The 18,567-nt window shown below is 57.6% G+C and overlaps 1 protein-coding gene across 4 annotated transcripts; it reads left to right on the top strand.

Annotated features, from left to right (window-relative positions):
• The first annotated feature begins 77 nt into the window (after positions 1-77).
• BCKDHA (branched chain keto acid dehydrogenase E1 subunit alpha) lies at positions 78-18,486 on the top strand. Of its 4 annotated transcripts, none has more exons than XM_032613258.1 (9): positions 78-201; positions 8,016-8,195; positions 8,305-8,391; positions 12,063-12,171; positions 14,234-14,395; positions 16,090-16,296; positions 16,394-16,535; positions 16,768-16,939; positions 17,971-18,486. In XM_032613258.1, the coding sequence occupies exons 1-9, from the start codon at positions 94-96 to the stop codon at positions 18,139-18,141; spliced, it is 1,338 nt and encodes a 445-aa protein (XP_032469149.1). In that variant the 5' UTR covers positions 78-93; the 3' UTR covers positions 18,142-18,486. The 4 variants fall into 4 exon arrangements, with proteins under 4 accessions (XP_032469149.1, XP_032469148.1, XP_032469150.1 ...); XM_032613257.1 differs by lacking the exon at positions 17,971-18,486 and adding an exon at positions 17,208-17,543; XM_032613259.1 differs by lacking the exon at positions 14,234-14,395 and having other exon boundaries at positions 17,971-18,481.
• Positions 18,487-18,567: the final 81 nt, after the last annotated feature.

Genomic DNA, 18,567 nt, shown 5'->3' with positions numbered 1-18,567 from the left:
GACAGGGTAATGCTGGCATTTGTGTCAGGCTTATGAAGTGGCAGCCCCAAGCTCGCCGTTCAGGGGCGGATCGGAGAGGGATTGTTAGCCAAGATGGCGGTGGCGGCTGCCGCGGCGAGGGTTTGGGGATCAAGTCGAGGCTTGGGCCGGGTTGGCCTTCTCCTTCTGCGGCGCTCAGGGGCTCGTGGGCTGGCTAGATCAGTGAGTACCTGGGACAACGGGGAGTTTTCTCCAAGGAGGTATAGGGATGTTTACGCTGTCTTCAGAGTGTGGGGGTCCCTCTAGGGAGTGGAGGAAGGGCTTTTACAGAAGGGACAAGGGCTGGGAGAACCCCTTGGAGAGGACACCCAAGGGAAGAACTTCCAGTTCCTTAGGAGGAGAAAAGCCAGGCAGCTTCTTTGTAACCCTGAAGGAGAGAGACAACTTGGAGAGAGCGAGGGAGCTTCTTATTAGTTGCCGCCGTACCCCAGGGGAGGCCGCTTGGAGGACGCGGAGTGGGGGGAGGTGTGACCTTTCCTCTCAGTGGTTGGAGAAAACTGCCTTTGTAAGGGACAGACTTTCTTCTCGGTAAAGACTCCCCCGCTTCAAGGAGGAGAAAAGAGAGATCAGGTTTCCCATCAGGGGCTTTTATGGTGCCCTTTGCTCCAACTCTGATTTTAAAGTGAATTGCGTAAAAATGTTTGATCCTGTGCCCCCGATAGAATGCCTTGTCGGTTTTGATGACTGTACAGAGAAGATGATCAATAAATATTTGTTGAATTAATGAGGGAGTGGGAGCGGGGGCGGGGGGAGAGAGGTCTTAGCCCACATTTCTTAGAAACACTTGAGAAATGCCTTGTTTCTTGTCAAAAGTGTTAGGTTGATACTGCTAATTGCTAGCTCACACAGCAGAAATCTAGTTAGAAGCCGCTATTTAGGGCACCATCCACACAGCCGGGGGCTGAGAAAAGCAGTGAACTAAGATTTCGCACATAAGAGAGTCGTGGTTAAGAAGATGGGCTCAGGAGCTAGACCATGTGGCACCATGTCCCTAATCTGCCACTTTCCAGCTCGGTAGCTTTGGGCAAGGGACTGCTCCTCTCTGGACCTAATTTCCCCCTCTGTAAAATGCTAACAATGGCCACATCTTAGGGTTGTGTAAATTAAATGTGTAAAGTGCTAAGAACAGGACCTGGTATATGACGAGTGCAATCAGAATGTTGGCCGCTGTTGAAAGTGAGGGTGGAGGGAAGGGACAGAAACTGGCCTCGGAGATGGGGGAAGAAGAAGAAAGGAGGTGGCCTTGGGAGGGTCTGGATTGGTGAGGGCCTTGGCGGGAAATCTATCAAGGTCTTGTGGGGTTGGGCCTGACGGTCTGATGCCCAAACCATTGGGAAGGGAAGATAGAATCTGTGGGAAGAAGCTCTAGCTAGGGAGAGAAATGGGGGCAAGAAGATGGGCTGGAGTGAGGTGTGGGGACACCTGGGAAGGGAGTTGAAGCAGGTAATTTCCGAAGGGCTGCTGGAGCAAGATGGAGGTGGAGAGTCCCTGCCTTTGGGCTGTTCTCAGTCAGTTTTGTTTTGTTTTTGAGCAGTCAGATTCCCCACAGCTGAGCTCCCTAGAGCCCATTGGTTGGGCCTGCGCGGTGGGGGTGGGCTGGACTGGGGCAGGAGTAGGGAAGGGTCATTCATGACTGATTAAATTGGCTTCCTTCCTGGCTCAGTCTCCTTGCTGCCCTTCACGCTTACTTCCCCTCCTTTTATTTATTTTTTTTTTTGGCGGGTTGGGTTGGGAGCAGGAGGTCTTTCAGAGTCTCTACGTTTTGTGTTTATATTTTTAGAGTCCCTGTTTTTTCTTCTCCACTTTTAAGTATTTCACTTTTTTTTTTTTTTGCGGTACGCGGGCCTCTCACTGTTGTGGCCTCTCCCATCGTGGAACACAGGCTCCGGACGCGCAGGCTCAGTGGCCATGGCTCACGGGCCCAGCCGCTCCACGGCATGTGGGATCTTCCCGGACCGGGGCACAAACCCGTGTCCCCTGCATCGGCAGGCGGACTCTCAACCACTGTGCCACCAGAGAAGCCCCTCACTTGTTTTTTTCTTAAGATTTAAAAAGGAAATTTTTTTTTTTTTTGAGGGGAGGGAAGGAGTAGTAGCATTTAGTCAAAGATTTTGAGCCTGATCTGGTCAATAGGACTTTTTGTAATGATAGGAGTGTTCTAAATCTATGTTGTCCAGTACAGTAGCCACTAGCCACACGTGGCTGCTGAGCACCAGAAATGTGGGTTAGCGTGACAGAGGAATTGCAGTTCTCATTTAATTTTTTTAAATGAATTTATTTATTTATTTATGGCTGCGTTGGGCTTTTTCTAATTGCGTTGGGCGGGGGGCTACTCTTTATTGCAGTGCACGGGCTTTTCATTGTCGTGGCTTCTCTTGTTGCGGAGCAGGGCTCTAGGCTCACAGGCTTCAGTAGTTGTGGCTCGTGGGCTCAGTAGTTGTGGCACGCGGGCTCAGTAGTTGTGGCGCACAGGCTTAGTTGCTCCGCGGCATGTGGGATCTTCCTGGACCAGGGCTCGAACCCGAGTCCTCTGCATTGGCAGGCGGATTCTTAACCACTGCGCCACCAGGGAAGTCCTTGGCTGGTCTTCATGAAGCACTTTATCTTTTATAGTGCCAACTGACACCGTTATTGCATTTTTAAATTTTTTTCATTATTGTATTTAATACTGCCATATTGCAAGGTATGTACTGGTAGTTTCCTTCTATTGCAGGGGAGGAGACTGAAGCTCAGAGAGGCGAGGTCTGAACTTGGAGCTCCGGACTCCAAAGCCTAGTCTCCTTGCACAGTACCAGGCTGCCAGGGGGAGAAGGAGTAGGGCTTCGGTTCAGGTCTTGCAACATCCTGTTTAGTCCACACGTGGTGTGTATCATCAGACTCTGCCTGGGGCTGGTGGGAAGAGGGGGTGGGCAGAGCCGGCCTCAGCCCCCATCATGCCCCCCCTTCACTGCCCTTCAGCCCCACTGGCCGTTTTCCCCTTTCCTTGGATGAGCTCCTCCCACCCGGAGGCCTTTGTAGGGATATGGTCCTTCAGGTGTCAGGCTAAGAGTTCACTTCCTCAGAGAAGCTTTCCTGACCCCATGACTGGTCTCAATGTGTAAGACAGGGACAATAGCAGTACCTCCCTCAGAGAGATACGCTGAGGGTGAAAGGAAACAGCTCTTAGGAAGCACTTACACGTACGTCCATGTGCTCGGTAAGGGCTCAAGAAATGGCGGCTGCTGCTTTCCCCCAGGAACAGTGAACCTGTCGTGGCCTTGACTGGTGCAGGGAAAGGATGCTTCCCATCTTCAGTGGCTGGGGATATTAGTGCTGCTAAAGCCGCCGGGTCCTTGAGGCCAGAGAAAGCCTGACGCATGTCCACGTTTCCCTGGCCTCCCCAGCCGGATCTCCCTGGAAGGGGATGCCGCTGATGAGGTCCCCGACATTCCTGAGCTGGAAGTAAAGCCAGGGTCAGCTTTGCACTCTTTGAGGCAGAGCGCCTCAGGCTCCAGAGAGAGAGCAGGCTTAGCTGGCCTCAGCTGTCCTAGCCTCCGAGGACTCGGTTACCGGGCACCACCCACACAGCCTTCCCAGGCCGGACCCCGCTCCTCTCTCCAGCTGCCCTGTAGTGGGCAGGCTGCCTGGCTTCAGATGCTCACATCACCGCGCATGACCTCCCTGGGTCACGGCCAAGTCACCGAACCCCTCTGAGCCTCGGGGCCACCTGTGTGGTACGGAGGTGTGGTCATGGCGCCTGCTTCACCTGGGTACCGTGCAGGTTCCGTGAGTCGCAGGCACCATACAGCAGGTGCCTAGTGTGTCACCGAGGCACGTAGTTAACTGCTGTGGTTAACGTGCTGCAGCCAGGTGGTCTCCAGGGTGCCAGGATCTCTCCTCTTGCCTCAGAGCCTTTGTCCTTCCCAAGGACTGACGTGTTCTCCCCCCAGCCTCTGCCTGGCTCACCCCTGCTCGTCCCTCAGGCCTCGGCTTCGCTCCGCCTTCTCCAGGAAGCTTTTCCTCCTGCATGCGATGCAGCTAGGGAAACGCTTCCTCCTCGAGCTACGGCAGGTGCTTTATACCCGCCTCACCACCAGCCAGTGAAATAGAAACTCTTATTTCCAAAAGGGGACGCGGGTTCAGGGAGACAGTCTCCTGCCCAAGGTGATGTGGCTGGAAAGGGACAGAGCCAGGCTTCAAACACAGGCCGCTTGGCTCTCCAGCCCTCATCCTACCCTGCCTGTGTGTTAACTAACCTCTCTGCGATCCTGCCTCCTCCGACATCGCCCCTCCTGACTATGACTGTGTGTTCAGTGTCTGTCATCCGTCTCTCCCCGTTGTCCCCAGCCCTCAGTTCAGGGCCTGACTTGGAGCAAATATTCAATGATTACTTGTTTGACCGCTACGGTCACCAAGTACACTTGTTAGCTAGTCATAGTTATCAGGTGTTTGTTACGTGTCAGGCACTGGGCTGAGCACTGTACACACAGGGGCTCTTTAAATCCTCAGGACCGGGCTTCCCTGGCAGCCCAGCGGTTGAGAATCCGTCTGCCAATGCAGGGGACGTGGGTTCGAGCCCTGGTCCGGGAAGATCCCACATGCCGTGGAGCAACTAAGCCCGTGCGCCACAACTACTGAGCCTGCGCGCCACAACTACTGAGCCCTCGTGCCAAAACTACTGAAGCCCGCGCGCCTAGAGCCCGTGCTCTGCAGCAAAAGAAGCCACCGCAATGAGAAGCCTGCGCACCGCAACGAGTGGCCCCTGTTGGCCGCAACTAGAGAAAGACCACGCACAGCAACGAAATAAATAAATAAATAAATAAATGCGGCCAAAAATAAATAAATTAAATAACTTAAAAGAAAAAACCAAAGCACTGTAAAACCGCCCTTGGTTTACACATGAGGAAACTGAGGCTCCGGAAGCTGTACTTACACTCCTGAGGGCAGCAGTCAGCTCAGAGTCCCTGCCCTTAACTGTGGCCCCGTAGGGAGTGGCTCGAGGAGGGGCCACCCCAGTACGTGTGGGGCAGACCTTGGCCTTCCAGAACAGGCGTCTGTGTCCTGTGTGGTAGGAGAGAGCGTGGCTTCAAGGCTTGTGTAAATCTGTGCAGCTTCTGCCATTGTAGGTCACTGCCACAGGACAAACCCACTCCCCCACCAAAAAGAAGGGAGAATGGGTGGAGACACGTATTTCCTCTGCAGGCATTTTACCACCCACTCCCATTATGGAGCATTTCCTCAGGGCCAGGCACTGTGCCAATCCCTTTGGTAGCTCAAGGAATCAACACAGTAACCATGGGGTAGGTACCACCTTCATCTCTACAGGCCCAGGAAGAGTGGGCACGGCCAAAGCCCAACTCCAGGGTACAGGGGGCATCAGTGTACCCTGACTGTAGCTCTCCAGCCTCTGGAGGCAGACAGTCCTGCCCTGACACCAGGGTTTGTTCGGAGCCCCATGACCCTGTCCTCCTGGCCCCTGGCCTCCCGTCCTAGAGCCCCTCCTCAGGTGGCATCTCCCGTGTCTCAGCCTCTCTCTGGAGTGTCCGCTGGAGCCTCGGTCTGGAATTACAATACCGTCTTGAGATGCAGTCAGCCCTTCTCCCAGCTCCTCTTTTCCCCATCTTCCCAGGGTGCCAGTCAGTTTCCTTTTTCCCATTTCCTGACCCTAGATTTTGTTTTTTTTCCTCTTTTACCAATTTTTGAGCATGTAACATGTCCCGTGCCTTTGCTGAACCCTTTGTGTGCCTTAGGAACTTTTTGCAGCAGCCCCCTGCAGCCTTTTTGCAGATAAGGAAATTTAGAGACCCAGTGTTTTGCAGAGGGCTGTGCAGTGAGCTGAGAAATTGGAACCCAGGTCATCCAGGTCAGTCTGATTCTAACTAAGCCAGTGCACTTAACCGCTCATTCATCCGTTGGGTCAGTAATTGGCTGTTGAAGTGTGTGCTCTGTAAACCAATGTGGACATGCTTCTTGCCTCCCTGGAGCTTGTGATGTGTGTGGGAGATACACATGAGACGAATGGATCCTCTAGGTGAATGGAAGGGTCCGGCCGCGTGAGCGCTCAGAAGGCGGAAGCACGGTCTGCAAGAGTTGGGCTGCTGCCGTGCTGTTGTCAGGCCTGGGCCCACCCTGCCGTTGGGAGTATAATTTCCTTTATATCCTCACAATCACAAATGCAGATAAATGCACACAGGTTCACATTCCCCTGCTGGAACCTGGGAACGCCTCTTTGCCGCAATTAAAGGAGGGAGGGCGGGGAACACATTTGAGCACCCATGTGTGAGCTCCAGCTCACGACAAGCCCAGACATTCTTCTTTAGCACCTATTGGAAGTGAAGCCACAGTTACTGAGCTGAGAGGAACCTGGCGACCGGTGGAAAGTAAAGATGCAGATGTGTGCAAAGTGGGCCAGCAGTGGCAGCTGGGGTTCGGGGCCTGGGTTTAGGGGTCTGGGTGTCAGCCCTGCCCAGGTTGGAAGCCCAGTCCTGACTTACCTGTTTTAGCCCTGGGGCCTGGCGCAGGGCAGTTATGTTACCTGCCTGAACCTGGGTTTCCTCGTCTGAAGGGCAGCAGTACATACTCTGCCTCACGGATGTGCTCTGAGGACTCAGTGAGGGTTCTGCACGCGGACCTCAGCCTGGTGCCCGGCAAAGGCTTTCTACAGGGGCACTGTTGCAGTGCTCAGCCTAGTTCAGGGCATTCTAGCTCAAGTGCTGAGAAATGGAATTCGTTCCCCTCCTGGTGCACGTGTAGGCTTCTCCCGGGCTCTCCCCAACAGGCCTCCTCTCAGCCGGGGGGGCCGGGGTGTGGTGCTTCCCACGGGGCTCCTTCCCAGGTCCACAAGGGGCATGCCATTGCGTTACCCCAGCTTCAAATGCTCTTTCCCTGACCCCTAGATATCCTTCAGGTCCCAGCTCTCCTATCACTTCCTCAGGGGAACCTTACCCTCTTTCCACTCTGCTCTCACCCCATGGCTTCTCCTGGGAGAATACGCGTCACCCTCATCCGCTCGGCGTTACTTGTTGAACCTCTGTCTTCCTTGCTGGGCGGCAGGGACAGGTGTCTTGCCTCGCTTAGGTCGCCAGAACCCACCACAGGCCGTGGAACGAAGCAGGTGCTCAAATATTTGTTGAATGAGCCAGTCTGGCTCCTGACTGGAGCGGAGAGGGTGGTAAAGTGTGTGGAGCAGTTTGCAGGTGGTGGGGAAAGAGGCCTTCCTGGTACAGAGAAGAGAGCAAGAGATGTGGTGGTAGAAACGATAATCGGCATCTTTTTGAGCCTTTACTATACGTACAAGTACTCTGCTCGCCATTTTATACACGTGATTTGTTTGAGCCGCGCAATGTTTCCATGCGGTGTTCTCCATTTTACAGGTTGAGAAACGGGAGACTTGGAGAGGGGAAGTCCCGTTCCCATGGTCACTCAGCAAGGGATTTGAACTTGGCAGGCTGACTCTTAAGGGCTCACAGACATAAGCTCTAAGCTGGGTGGCCTCCTTGTGGGTAGAGGGGTCAGTAAAGAGCCCTTCTGGCTGACTGGAGGTCGCTGTGCAGCGGTGTGTGTGTGTCTGTGGTAGCCGTGGGAGATGGAGAGGACGGGGTAGCGGCGGTCAGCCCTGGGGAGGCCTTGAATGCCAGGGTGAGGAGTTTGGGCCTCTGATAATAATAGCTACTGGTTCTTGAGCTGCCTGCCACTTTATTAGATTATTTAACCTTTACAGCAACCCTGTGTGATAGACATTATGATTTTTCACCCCAATTTTACAGCTGAGAGCTGAGACACAAAGCAGTTGTAGGAACTTGCCCAATGTGTGACACACTGGGAAGGTGGCCGAGCCGGGATTCAGACCCTGTGCATCAGGCCCCAGAGTCCACCGCGGCTGTGGTGGCTTAATCACCAGGCCGTGCTGCCTGCCGCTGCGGGGTTGAGCCTGCAGAGCCTCTGCTGCTCCTGACATGGGTGTCTGCTCCCCCCTCTCCCCCGCCTTCTCTCCGCAGCATCCCCAGAGGCAGCAGCAGCCCTTCTCGTCCCTGGATGACAAGCCCCAGTTCCCAGGGGCCTCGGCGGAGTTTGTAGACAAGCTCGATTTCATCCAGCCCAATGTCATCTCTGGGATCCCCATCTACCGCGTCATGGACCGGCAGGGCCAGATCATCAACCCCAGCGAGGATCCCCACGTGAGAGGCCGCTTCCCCCCCGACCCCGTGCCTCCATGCCCAGGCCCCTTGCCCGTCTCCTCCCCTCTGGTCCCAACTGGCCCACCTATGTCTGTGCCTCCATCTGCAGCTGCCCCAGGAGAAGGTGCTCAAATTCTACAAGACCATGACGCTGCTCAACACCATGGACCGCATCCTCTATGAGTCCCAGAGACAGGTGCGTGGGCACGGGCTGGGGAGAGGGGCATGGGATTACCTGAGGTCCCCCTACCTGTGTTTGGGCCAAAAGACAGCTCCCAAGGAGGCGGGAGTGCAGTGGAGAGCCTTGTCTTGAGGTCCCTAGAGTTCTTGGGGTTCTCCTGGGGCTCTGGAGGAAGAGGGTGGGAGGGTCCTGCCCAAGGGCAGAAGGGCGGACCAGATCATGGAAAGCCTGCTGTACGCCGGGCTGGGGGCTTAGCTGTGCTGGGAGAGGGCAGGCAGGAGAAGACTGGACTCCCCTTCCTGTCAGGCGCTCACAGTCCTGAGAAACAGGGTGGCTCTCGGTGCTTCTGGGAGTGCCCGTGTCCACTGTGCTGCGGTGGGACACTCAGCTGACAGAGACCCAGTCAAAGCAGTGTCAGCAAAGAGGGAATCGGGTGACTCGACTAACCGCAGGTCCATAAGGCCCTGTTTCAGGCACAGGGGAACCAGGGGGCTCAAAACCTGTTTTCAGACGTGTTTCTCTCTCTGAGTGTCTTTTTGGCTCTCCTTTGCCTTGGCTTCCTTCATTCTCAAGCTGCGGTGGTCTCTGGAAGCTCCAGGTTCACGGAGAGGTGGCAGAGAAAGGGTTCAGGGTACGGGCTCTGGAGCTAGACTGCAGTTCGAGTCCACATTCTGTCACTCTAGCTTTGTGGCCCTGGGAAAGTTGCTTAACCTTTCAGTGCTTCAGTTTTCTCGTCTCTAGCTACTTTATGGGGTTGCTGTGAGGATTGATGGTGACCTGTGTAGTGGCCTTAGGAACAGTGAGACTGGCATTTGTCATGGATACCAGTCTTGCAATTATTATCCTTTCTGTTTAGCAGTGGAAAGAGAATGTCTGGTCCCTAATGTTCCAGCAAAAGGCCCAGAGCTGATGCTTACTGGCCAGGCTTTGGTCACAGACCCCGCCTTGAGCCAGCCCGTGTGACTGGCCGGCCAAGCCGGGGCCACGCGCCCATCCCCAGGAACCAAGGGCGCAGAGGCCTGGAGTCCGTCCCTCCCAGGCTGCGGAGACGGAGAGCAGGAGCACGGGGCTCCTGTCAGGAAAGTGGGGAGGATGCTGGGCAGGCTCGTCCTCAGGGGTGGGGGTGGGCTTGGCAGTCTGCACTCGTATCAGGCCCCCAGGTGACCCCACTGTGACCCCACTGTGCACTGAAAGCACGAGGCCCACTGAGAACAGTTCCGAGCAGATCAGACGGGCAGCCAGCTCCCTGGTTCTCTTGCTCACAGGAGCACTGTGTGTGGCGTCTCCACCTGCCCAGAAACTTCCCTTGGCTCCTACCGTCCACAGGATCAAGACCTGTCCTTCCTGTCCACCCCGTCTCCCATTCACTGTGGCCTGGGCCATCTGCTCCCCTCTGTATGGCCTCAGTGCCAGGCCACCCCTCCCACCCTCTCTCACATGGCTGGGCTCCTTCCTGACCCCTGGGTTGTCTGCGCAGACGGGGGCTTTGGAACCTGGCAGACGTGGGTCCAGTCAGAAATGTGACTTTAGGCAGGTGATTTTTCCTGTCTTTGCCCCGGTTTCTTTAGTGTATTAAAACATAGAAATAATGAGAGAACCCACCCCACCCCACCCGACCAGGTGAGACCCGGCATGTAAAGCCCCTCGCCCGTTGGCTGACACAGGGAACCCTCAGTAAGATCAGCTCAGCCATCAGGTTTCAGCCTTCCTTAGCTAGGGTTATCTCAGCAGCACCCCATCCCAAGAGAAATAAAAGCAGTAGTTTAAACAGATTAATAGGTTTTTTCTTTGAATGAAAGAAATGCGAAAATAGGTGGTCGGGGCTGTATGGTGGCACCACAATGTCATTGGATACCCAGCACTGGCCTCTAGCCTCCAGGGCCCCTCATAAACCAAATGGCTGCTGGAGCCCCCTCCGTCATGTCTCGTTCCAGGCAGGAGGTAGAAGGAAGGTGGAAGGTCACACATGGCACCGCCCAGCTATCTCCCCACACCCACATTTATAGAACTTTCCAGGCAGTCCCACCAAAAAACATCACACGTTTCATCGGTCACTCCCAGCTGCAAGGGAGACTGGGAAAGTAGTCTTTTAGTCCGGGCAGGTGCTGTCTGTGGTGGAATGAGATCTGTTAGCAAAAAGGAAGAGGGATCTGCCCCTAGCCCAGGTCCTGCTTCCTCAGGGGGCCCTCCCTCAGGCTCCTCCCCACACCAACCTCGACAGCCCTGCCAGGCCCTCAGCACCCAGCATCCGCCCCACCCATTGCTTTCAATTGGCTCCCCACTTGGAAGAAAGCGTTCGTCTGTGGTTCCCCCCCTGCGACAGGAGGCCCCTGTGGAACACATGAGGCCTGGGTGCAGGGCGTCCTGCAGCTGCTGACCTGGTTGGCTCCATTTTTACCTTACATACAGTCCTGCTTACCTCCATCTCTGTGCCAGGGCTCCCGGATCTCCAGCCAGACTTCACCTCTTAGCCCCCGATCTGCTTGGCTTCTCACCCTGGGTGTCCCTCACCACATTCAGCCCATCCAGGCTTGAGCTCAGCACCTTCCTCCCGGACCCGCTCCTCTTCCGCCCTTAGGCCATTTCTCAGTGACGGTACCACCGTCCACCCATTTGCCCAAACTGGAGACCTCCTGGTATTCCCTGTTCCCTCCCACCCCCTCACTATCGCTTTCCCCTTTCGTTCACTCTGCCCTTAGGTATTTAGTTAGAAATCCATTCTGCTCGGCACCACCGTCAGGAACCCAGACTTCTTTTCTGCTTCACCATCGCGGGCGACTTGGCTTTCGGCCCGTGCTTCTTGCCTCACGTTCACAAGATGGCTGCCACAGGTCCAGGCTTCAGGGCTGTGTGCAAACCTGGAGGGAAGGGGTGGCAGCAGCTGCAGTGACCTCTTCTATCAAGAAAGCAAAAGCAGAATTCCGCTTAATTCTCTGCCTAGAGCTTGTGTCCTGTGGCCACTTCTGACTGTAAGGGAGGCTGGGAACTATACTTTTCCAGGCTCTGGGATTAGGGGGCTCAGGAGAAGGGAGTTGCCTTGGGCACCGGTGTAGCGAACCAACGGGGGCTGCCGCTCCCTGCACTGCTCACTCTGCTTCTCAAGACTCTCAGTCATCCTCTCCCTGCCGCCTGCCACCACCAGGCCAGGCCGCGCCCCCTCCCACCTGGCGCTTGGCACTCGTTCCTGTCTCCTCCATCCGTTCCCACGTGGTAGCCTGAGAGACATTTTTAAAACATCTCTCCCCTGAGAACTGTTGGCGGGTTACCGTGGTCCTCAGGGTAAAGTCCGGATACGTCGTTCCCTGCCTCTCTCTCCCTCCTCGTCGTTCTCCACCCCTCCCACTTGGTGTCCCAGCCCTTCTGACCTCATGGCCTTTCTTGTTCTCTCTGCCTGGAAACCTCCACCCTCCCTGCCTTTGCTCGGCATAGGCATTGCTCCTCGATGCCCCTCCACAGTGGGGCGGGTACCCCTTCAGCCCCCATCACGCAGCCCCATCACCCTGGCTGTAACCAACCTGGCGGTTCCTCTGTGAAGGCAGGAATGCCAGCATGGCCTGGCCCAGAGCCGGCCTCCAGGAGGCATCTGTTGAATCACAGAGTAGTCGGAAGTCGGTCAGTGTTCGGATGTTTCTGTGGCATTGCCCAGTCTAACTGAACCTGCCCTCTGGGCCCTCCTCCACCCCCAGGGCCGGATATCCTTCTACATGACCAACTATGGTGAGGAGGGGACGCACGTGGGGAGTGCAGCGGCCCTGGACAGCACGGACCTGGTGTTTGGCCAGTACCGGGAGGCAGGTACGTCTGCCCGTGGCCCGGCCCTGTGGAGCAGGTGCCAGGGACCTGGGTCTGTGGTCCCCATCGAGACTAGTCAGGCCCAGTCCCTCCTGCTATGAAGGCGAGGCCCACATCAGTTACCAATGTGCTCTTCTAGGAGCGGCACCTTGCCAGAGAGGCCTAAGGGTGCTTCCCCTCCGCGGAGGCCTGGCAGTTTTGTAGTTAAGAGCCTGTGCTCCTGACCATTCCATGCCCTGCTGGTGACCAGCTGTTCGATTTGGGGCAAGTCACTTCCGTTCTCTGAGCCTCAGTTTTCTCATCTAGGAAATAGAGATTATGATGGGATGGCAGCCCCTTGTGCTGTGGGGCTGCCGCGAGCCTGCAGTGAGGTCAGGCCGCGAGGGCCTCTTCCCAGGTGCCGTATCCTTCAGATGGGTGGGCGTGTTCCAGCCTGGGAGTGGCTAACTTCTGAGTGAACGAGGGAGAGGATGGAAGGAGCGACGACTAGGAATGAAGAAAACGGATGAGTGTTAAGGAGAGGCTGGGGGTGCAGGAGTGAGCCCGGGGAGCTGAGGGTGGGGCTCCACAGCAGTTGTTGGTATGGGCCCAGCGGGGAGCCAGGTCTGGCCCTCCCTCTCGGGTGCAGCACGACCTTGGGCAGGTTGCTTGACTGCTCCTCGCCTCAGTGCCCTCATCTACAGTGGGAGACGGTGGACCCTCCCAAGACGGTTGTTGAGGGGTTTCAGAGGGCAGGTGACGTAAAGCCCTCAGCACAGGGCCTGGCGTGGGGTAAGCACTCGGAGTCAAGGCGGTGTCGTGACCAAGGCCTCTCACCCGGGGACAGCTCTTCAGTGGGGAGGTGTGGCCTGGCCAGGCAGGCTGCCCAGAGCGCTCCCGGGACCAGCACAGCCTTCCAGTCTGCTCTCAGACTATCTACTGTCTCAGCTGCACCAGACCCCCCCACCCCACATGCTCCAGGGGAACAGATGCCCTGTGATACTGTCCGTGGTTCCGCATCATTAGGTTTGCCTGGGCATTGGGCCGCGAGCCAGGCCCCTGCCACGTTTGCTAAGCGCTTCCCACTGTTTCTGCTGAGGGGATCTCTCTGGGGAGGGCTCCAAGCAGTGCCTGGAGCGAGGGTCCTGGAGTTACGGGCGGCCGCTGGGCTCTGCACGTGGGGGCTGTTTGGGCCCCAGCCGCCTCTGCAGGAGTGAGCCGTCCTGCACCAAGGGTCATGGAAGGCCCTGCATCCAGACAGCTGCCGAGGTGCCTGTGCGGGGCAAGGAGGAAAGGCAGGCCCCGCTTGTCCCAGTCCTGACTGGGCAGCTACTTCCCATGTGACTCTGTGTCTCCTGTGAAGTGGGGAGAACAAGGGCACTGAGAACGGTAGCGCTCACTGAGCTGTCCTCAGTGCTGGAAACCCTGGAGCCTGTGTCGGTTCCCCTCACAGCAGAGTGGAGGCCCCTGCCCACCTCCCACTGGAGCGGCCGCAAGGGACCCCCACCAGCCCTACCAGCTGTGTGAGCCAGCTAGTGCAAAGCTCGCGTCAGAGAGGTGCGGCCTTGTGGCGCCTTTGATGACGAGGTGGGCATCCACCGGGGTTTTGTTTGAAGAAAGGATTTTGCTGCCATGAGCAGGTTTGAATATTTCCTCTCTAGTCCACAGGTCGTGAGCACGGCCCATACTTCTTTTTGGTTCATATGATGATTTTTTTTTAAGTAGATGAATTAGTGGATACTCTTAAAAATCAGGTAGCTTCCCCTCCTCTCCCCTAGCGCCCCCCCCCCAAAAAAAAAGCACGCTGGATTGCTCCTTTTGAAAAGCTGGACCATCTGGCCTCCCTGAGCAGAGGTTAGTTGGCTTGAACAGCAGCCGCCGTCTTGAGGCAGGCCTGTGCTTTCTGCTCTGCCCGCCTGCTTCCTGCACCCGCCTGGCCCCTATAAGCATCCGAACGCACCTTCCCTGCTGTAGGACAGTCAGCGGAACGGGTCCCGGGCAGGAAGGGCCTGGCCCAGGGGCCCTCACAGGGTTGGCCTGTCCCGCACACCACCCGCCACGGTAACCCTGCCTTCTCCTGCACCAGGCGTGCTCATGTACCGGAACTACCCCCTGGAACTGTTCATGGCCCAGTGCTACGGCAACGTGAGCGACCTGGGCAAGGGGCGCCAGATGCCCGTCCACTATGGCTGCAGGGAGCGCCATTTCGTCACCATCTCCTCTCCACTGGCCACGCAGATCCCTCAGGGTGAGGATGCGCGCCCCGGGCCCATCGTTACCCTGCTCGGGCCCTAGCCTCCTCCATCCCTTCCGGGGGCTTCCTGGTGGCGCCACGGTCCTAGCGCCGGTCTGGGCTCTAGACTTACACGACCCCTCTTGTCTGGGACCCTCGCAGGAGGGCTCTAGTGGCGTCTTCGCCCCATTCGGCAGGTTTGAGCACAATCACACTGTCAGTTTCTCAGGCTTGTGCCCAGCCCGTGTCCGTTCACCGGCACAGCCAGCTGCGTGGGATGGAGCGTGTGCCAGCTTCCTTACTAAGGGTCACCCGGCAGGTAGCAAGAAGAGTAGGCACTCAATTGTGGACCACGTGGCTCCAGAGCCTGGGTTCTCCACCCCGGCCCTGCCTGCCTCTGTCCCGAGTGACTCCCCTAAAGCTTACTCCGCAAGTCCACGATGCTTAGCGCAGTTGGTGTGGCTTCTGTTAAAGGTGACTGCTTGTGAAGCAGACCCGCCAGGGGGAGGGCTGTGGCCAGCCCCCGCCCCCCGCCCTGTGGAGCCGGCACTCGGTCGAGGGTCAGTCTGCTCCAGGGCAGACACGTGAACTGATGTGTACAGGGCTTAGAGTGCCTGGCATGTCAGAGGGCCCTGGGCACCTTCGCCCGGTGTGTTCTATCTGGGAACAGGAGCGGTTTGTGTCTGAGGTGGGAGGCGGACAGGGCAGCTTTCTGGGAAGAGGTAGCATTTTCACTGATTTCCATTTCGTAGGCTTTCCATAAGGTGGGGCCTGGCCCTCATCTTCCATTTGGGTGACCAGTTAAGTCACTCAGTTGGCCAGTGTATGGAGTCCATGCTGTGTGCTGGGTGCCATTCTAGGTGCACTGAACAAAGGCAGCAAAAACCTCAGCCTTCCTGGTGCTGACACTGGTGGGAGAGACGGACAATAAACAGGATGAACACATGGAGTATGTCAGGGGTGATAAGGCCCACAGGGAAAAGTAAAGCTGAGAGGGAACGGTTCAAGCTGAGAGGGAACGGTTCATGATGGGGGAAGGTGGGGACAGGTGTCAACAGGTGACAGGACAGACCAGAAGGTGAGAGGGAGCCGCTCGGGATGTGGAGGCAGGTGCCTGCTCGGTGACGTGTCTGAGGTGCCAGGAGGAGCCAGTGGGGCAGGGGTGAAGGGAGGGGTGCGCACAGGTGGGGTCTCAGGCTGTCGACTTTTGAAGACACTTTGACCCAGAGTGGACCCGAGCTGGGGGAGGGGGAGGAGTCCGCTGCAGAACCACCTGCCGGCTCGGCTGCTGCCCTGAGGGTAACAGCTTGGGTGGGAGGAGCAGGGGGCTGGGGAGGAGGCTGCTCGGGCCAGAGGTGGGGCTGGGACCACCAGGGAGAGGTTAGGGAATGGGGAGAAGGGGTCGGATTCTGGCTCCGTTTTGAAGGCCGAGCGGGCATGGGGGCGTGACAGAAAGTCAGGAGTCAAAGATGCTGAAGTTCGTGGCCTGAGCAGTTGGAAGGTTGGAAGGATGGAGCTGCCGTCAGCAGAGGGGAGGAGACTGTGGACGGGGCAGCTTCTGGGGGAGGGGGAGGGGCGGCTCAGGTGTTTTCTTTCCCCTCAGAGCCCGGCAACAGCTAGCCTGAGGGCCGGAGCCCCGGGTTGGGGTGCGAGGGTGTGGACGCGGGGAGGGTATGAGTGCAGGGAGACGCGTGTCTCTGCTCCTGCAGCGGTGGGGGCAGCCTACGCGGCCAAGCGGGCCAACGCCAACAGGGTCATCATCTGTTACTTCGGAGAGGGCGCGGCCAGTGAGGGGGACGCCCACGCCGGCTTCAACTTCGCGGCCACCCTCGAGTGCCCCGTCATCTTCTTCTGCCGGAACAACGGCTATGCCATCTCCACGCCCACCTCTGAGCAGTACCGCGGGGATGGCATCGGTACGGGCCCTGCGCCCTCTCCTTCCTCCCCTCTCCCCACTCCCTGCTCCTGTCTCACCTGAGCCCTGGGGCCTGACCTGCCTCCCTGTCCCTACAGCGGCTCGAGGCCCCGGATACGGCATCCTGTCCATTCGCGTGGACGGCAATGATGTTTTCGCTGTGTACAATGCCACCAAGGAGGCCCGGCGGCGGGCCGTGGCGGAGAACCAGCCCTTCCTCATTGAGGCCATGACCTACAGGTGGCTGCCGTCCCCCCCACCACCACCCCGTCGGCCCCCAGCCCCAACCGCTGCCGTCCTCAGCACCTCCCCCACGTTGATCACCGTCCCCGCGGTACAACCCCACTGCCCTGCACCGTGTAGCCCCTTCCGGCCTTTATTCCATTTCCCCCTCTCCCCTAGTCCACCTGTTCCTTCCTGACCTTCACCTGAGGGGCGCCAGCCTGACCCTGGGTCCCCCTCCCGCTGGTAGGATTGGACACCACAGCACCAGCGACGACAGCTCAGCGTACCGCTCAGTGGATGAGGTCAATTACTGGGACAAGCAGGACCACCCCATCTCCCGGCTGAGGCACTACCTGCAGAGCTGTGGCTGGTGGGACGATGAGCAGGAGAAGGCCTGGAGGAAGCAGTCCCGCAAAAAGGTGAGGAAGGGCCACCCTCCGCTGGAAACCACCCCAGGGGTTGTGTTCCGGGATGGTGTGTCACAGAGAACCCTGGAAGGATGGGGAGGCTGGGGGTTGGGGGCCACTGAATTGGCAGTCTCGGGGATAACCCTGGTGACGTCTCTAATGTCATGATGCCAGGACACGTGCACCTCAGCCGTGTTCTGCCCTCAGCTCCTTCGCCTCTGAAGGGGGATACTGGGGTACCCACCTCAGGAGCTTGTCTGAGGGTTTGCATCTGATCCAGATGGGGTGTAAGTGTCTGCCAGAGTCTGTGCACTGCCCTCCTCGGCCCTGGTCGTCAGACACCAGAAGCACTGCGGCCCAGTGGGCAGGGCAGACCCTGGTGTCAGGCAGCATGTGCTTCCTGGCTCTGCCCCTGACCACGTCCTCGTGGGCACATCCCTTCTCTTCGTGCCTCGGTCTCCTCACCTCTGAGCTGCCTGCTTCTTAGGGCTGCTGAGAGGCTGAACCAATTCCACACTCTTAGTGCCTGGCTCTGCTAAGGGTGGATTTGGGACATCAGTTGTCACCACTATTTTTTTTCCTTTTTAATTTATTAAATTTATTTATTTTGGGCTGCCCTGGGTCTTCGTTGCTGCGTGCGGTCTTTCTCTAGTTGCAGCGAGCGGGAGCTACTCTTCGTTGCGGTGCGCGGGGTTCTCATTGTGGTGGCTTCTCTTTGTTGCGGAGCAGGGGCCCTAGGCGCGCGGGCTTCAGTAGTTGTGGCGCGCGGGCTCTAGAGCACAGGCTCAGTAGTCGTGGCGCACGGGCTTAGCTGTTCCGCGGCATGTGGGATCTTCCCGGACCAGGCCTCGAACCCTTGTCCCCCGCATTGGCAGGCGGATTCTTAATCACTGTGCCACCAGGGAAGCCCGTCACCACTATTTCTGTTGTCCACGTGGGAACTTGAGGCTCAGGGGGCTTAACCCCTCGCCAGGATCCCACAGGTAGGAAGCATGTTCCTGGGTGAGAGGTCGGCTGCCTGCCCACTGCCGCTTGTCCCCCAGGTGATGGAGGCCTTTGAGCAGGCCGAGCGGAAGCTGAAGCCCAGCCCCAGCCTGCTCTTCTCAGACGTGTATCAGGAGATGCCTACCCAGCTCCGCAAGCAGCAGGAGTCTTTGGCCCGTCACCTCCAGACCTATGGGGAACACTACCCCCTGGATCACTTCGAGAAGTGAGGCTACTCGTCCCATCCCCACCTACGTCAACTCTGCCTCTGAGGGCAGAGGTGACGGGCAGGATGCTACCCCCTTCCCCTGACAGCTCCCTGCAGCACACTCGGGCCAGGGCAGCACTTGGGGCGGCTCCTGCCTCTCCATGCTGTTAACATTGGTGGGGCCTTGGTCAGCCTCTTCTTCGCCTTTAGTTACAGGGTCTTCTCCCAGGGGCTGGGCAAGGGCACCTCCAGGACTGGAAGCCCCTCAGGGCTGGGGGTGGACGTGGCAGGTCAGCCTGTGGAACTTACTCAGAGTGAGAGGTGGTCAGCAGGTAGTGAATAAACTATGTCTCTGCATTTGGCTTCATGCTACCTCTGGTTTCTGTTTCCTGGAGTTTGGGATGTGGGAGGAGAGGCCAGCATGACTGGTTTGGGACCACCGCTGCTT

This window comes from Phocoena sinus, chromosome 19 (assembly GCF_008692025.1).
Source record: "Phocoena sinus isolate mPhoSin1 chromosome 19, mPhoSin1.pri, whole genome shotgun sequence".
NCBI lineage: Eukaryota > Metazoa > Chordata > Mammalia > Artiodactyla > Phocoenidae > Phocoena > Phocoena sinus.
The sequence above is the reverse complement of the archived record's forward strand: the minus strand, read 5'-3'. Positions and strand labels throughout refer to the sequence as shown.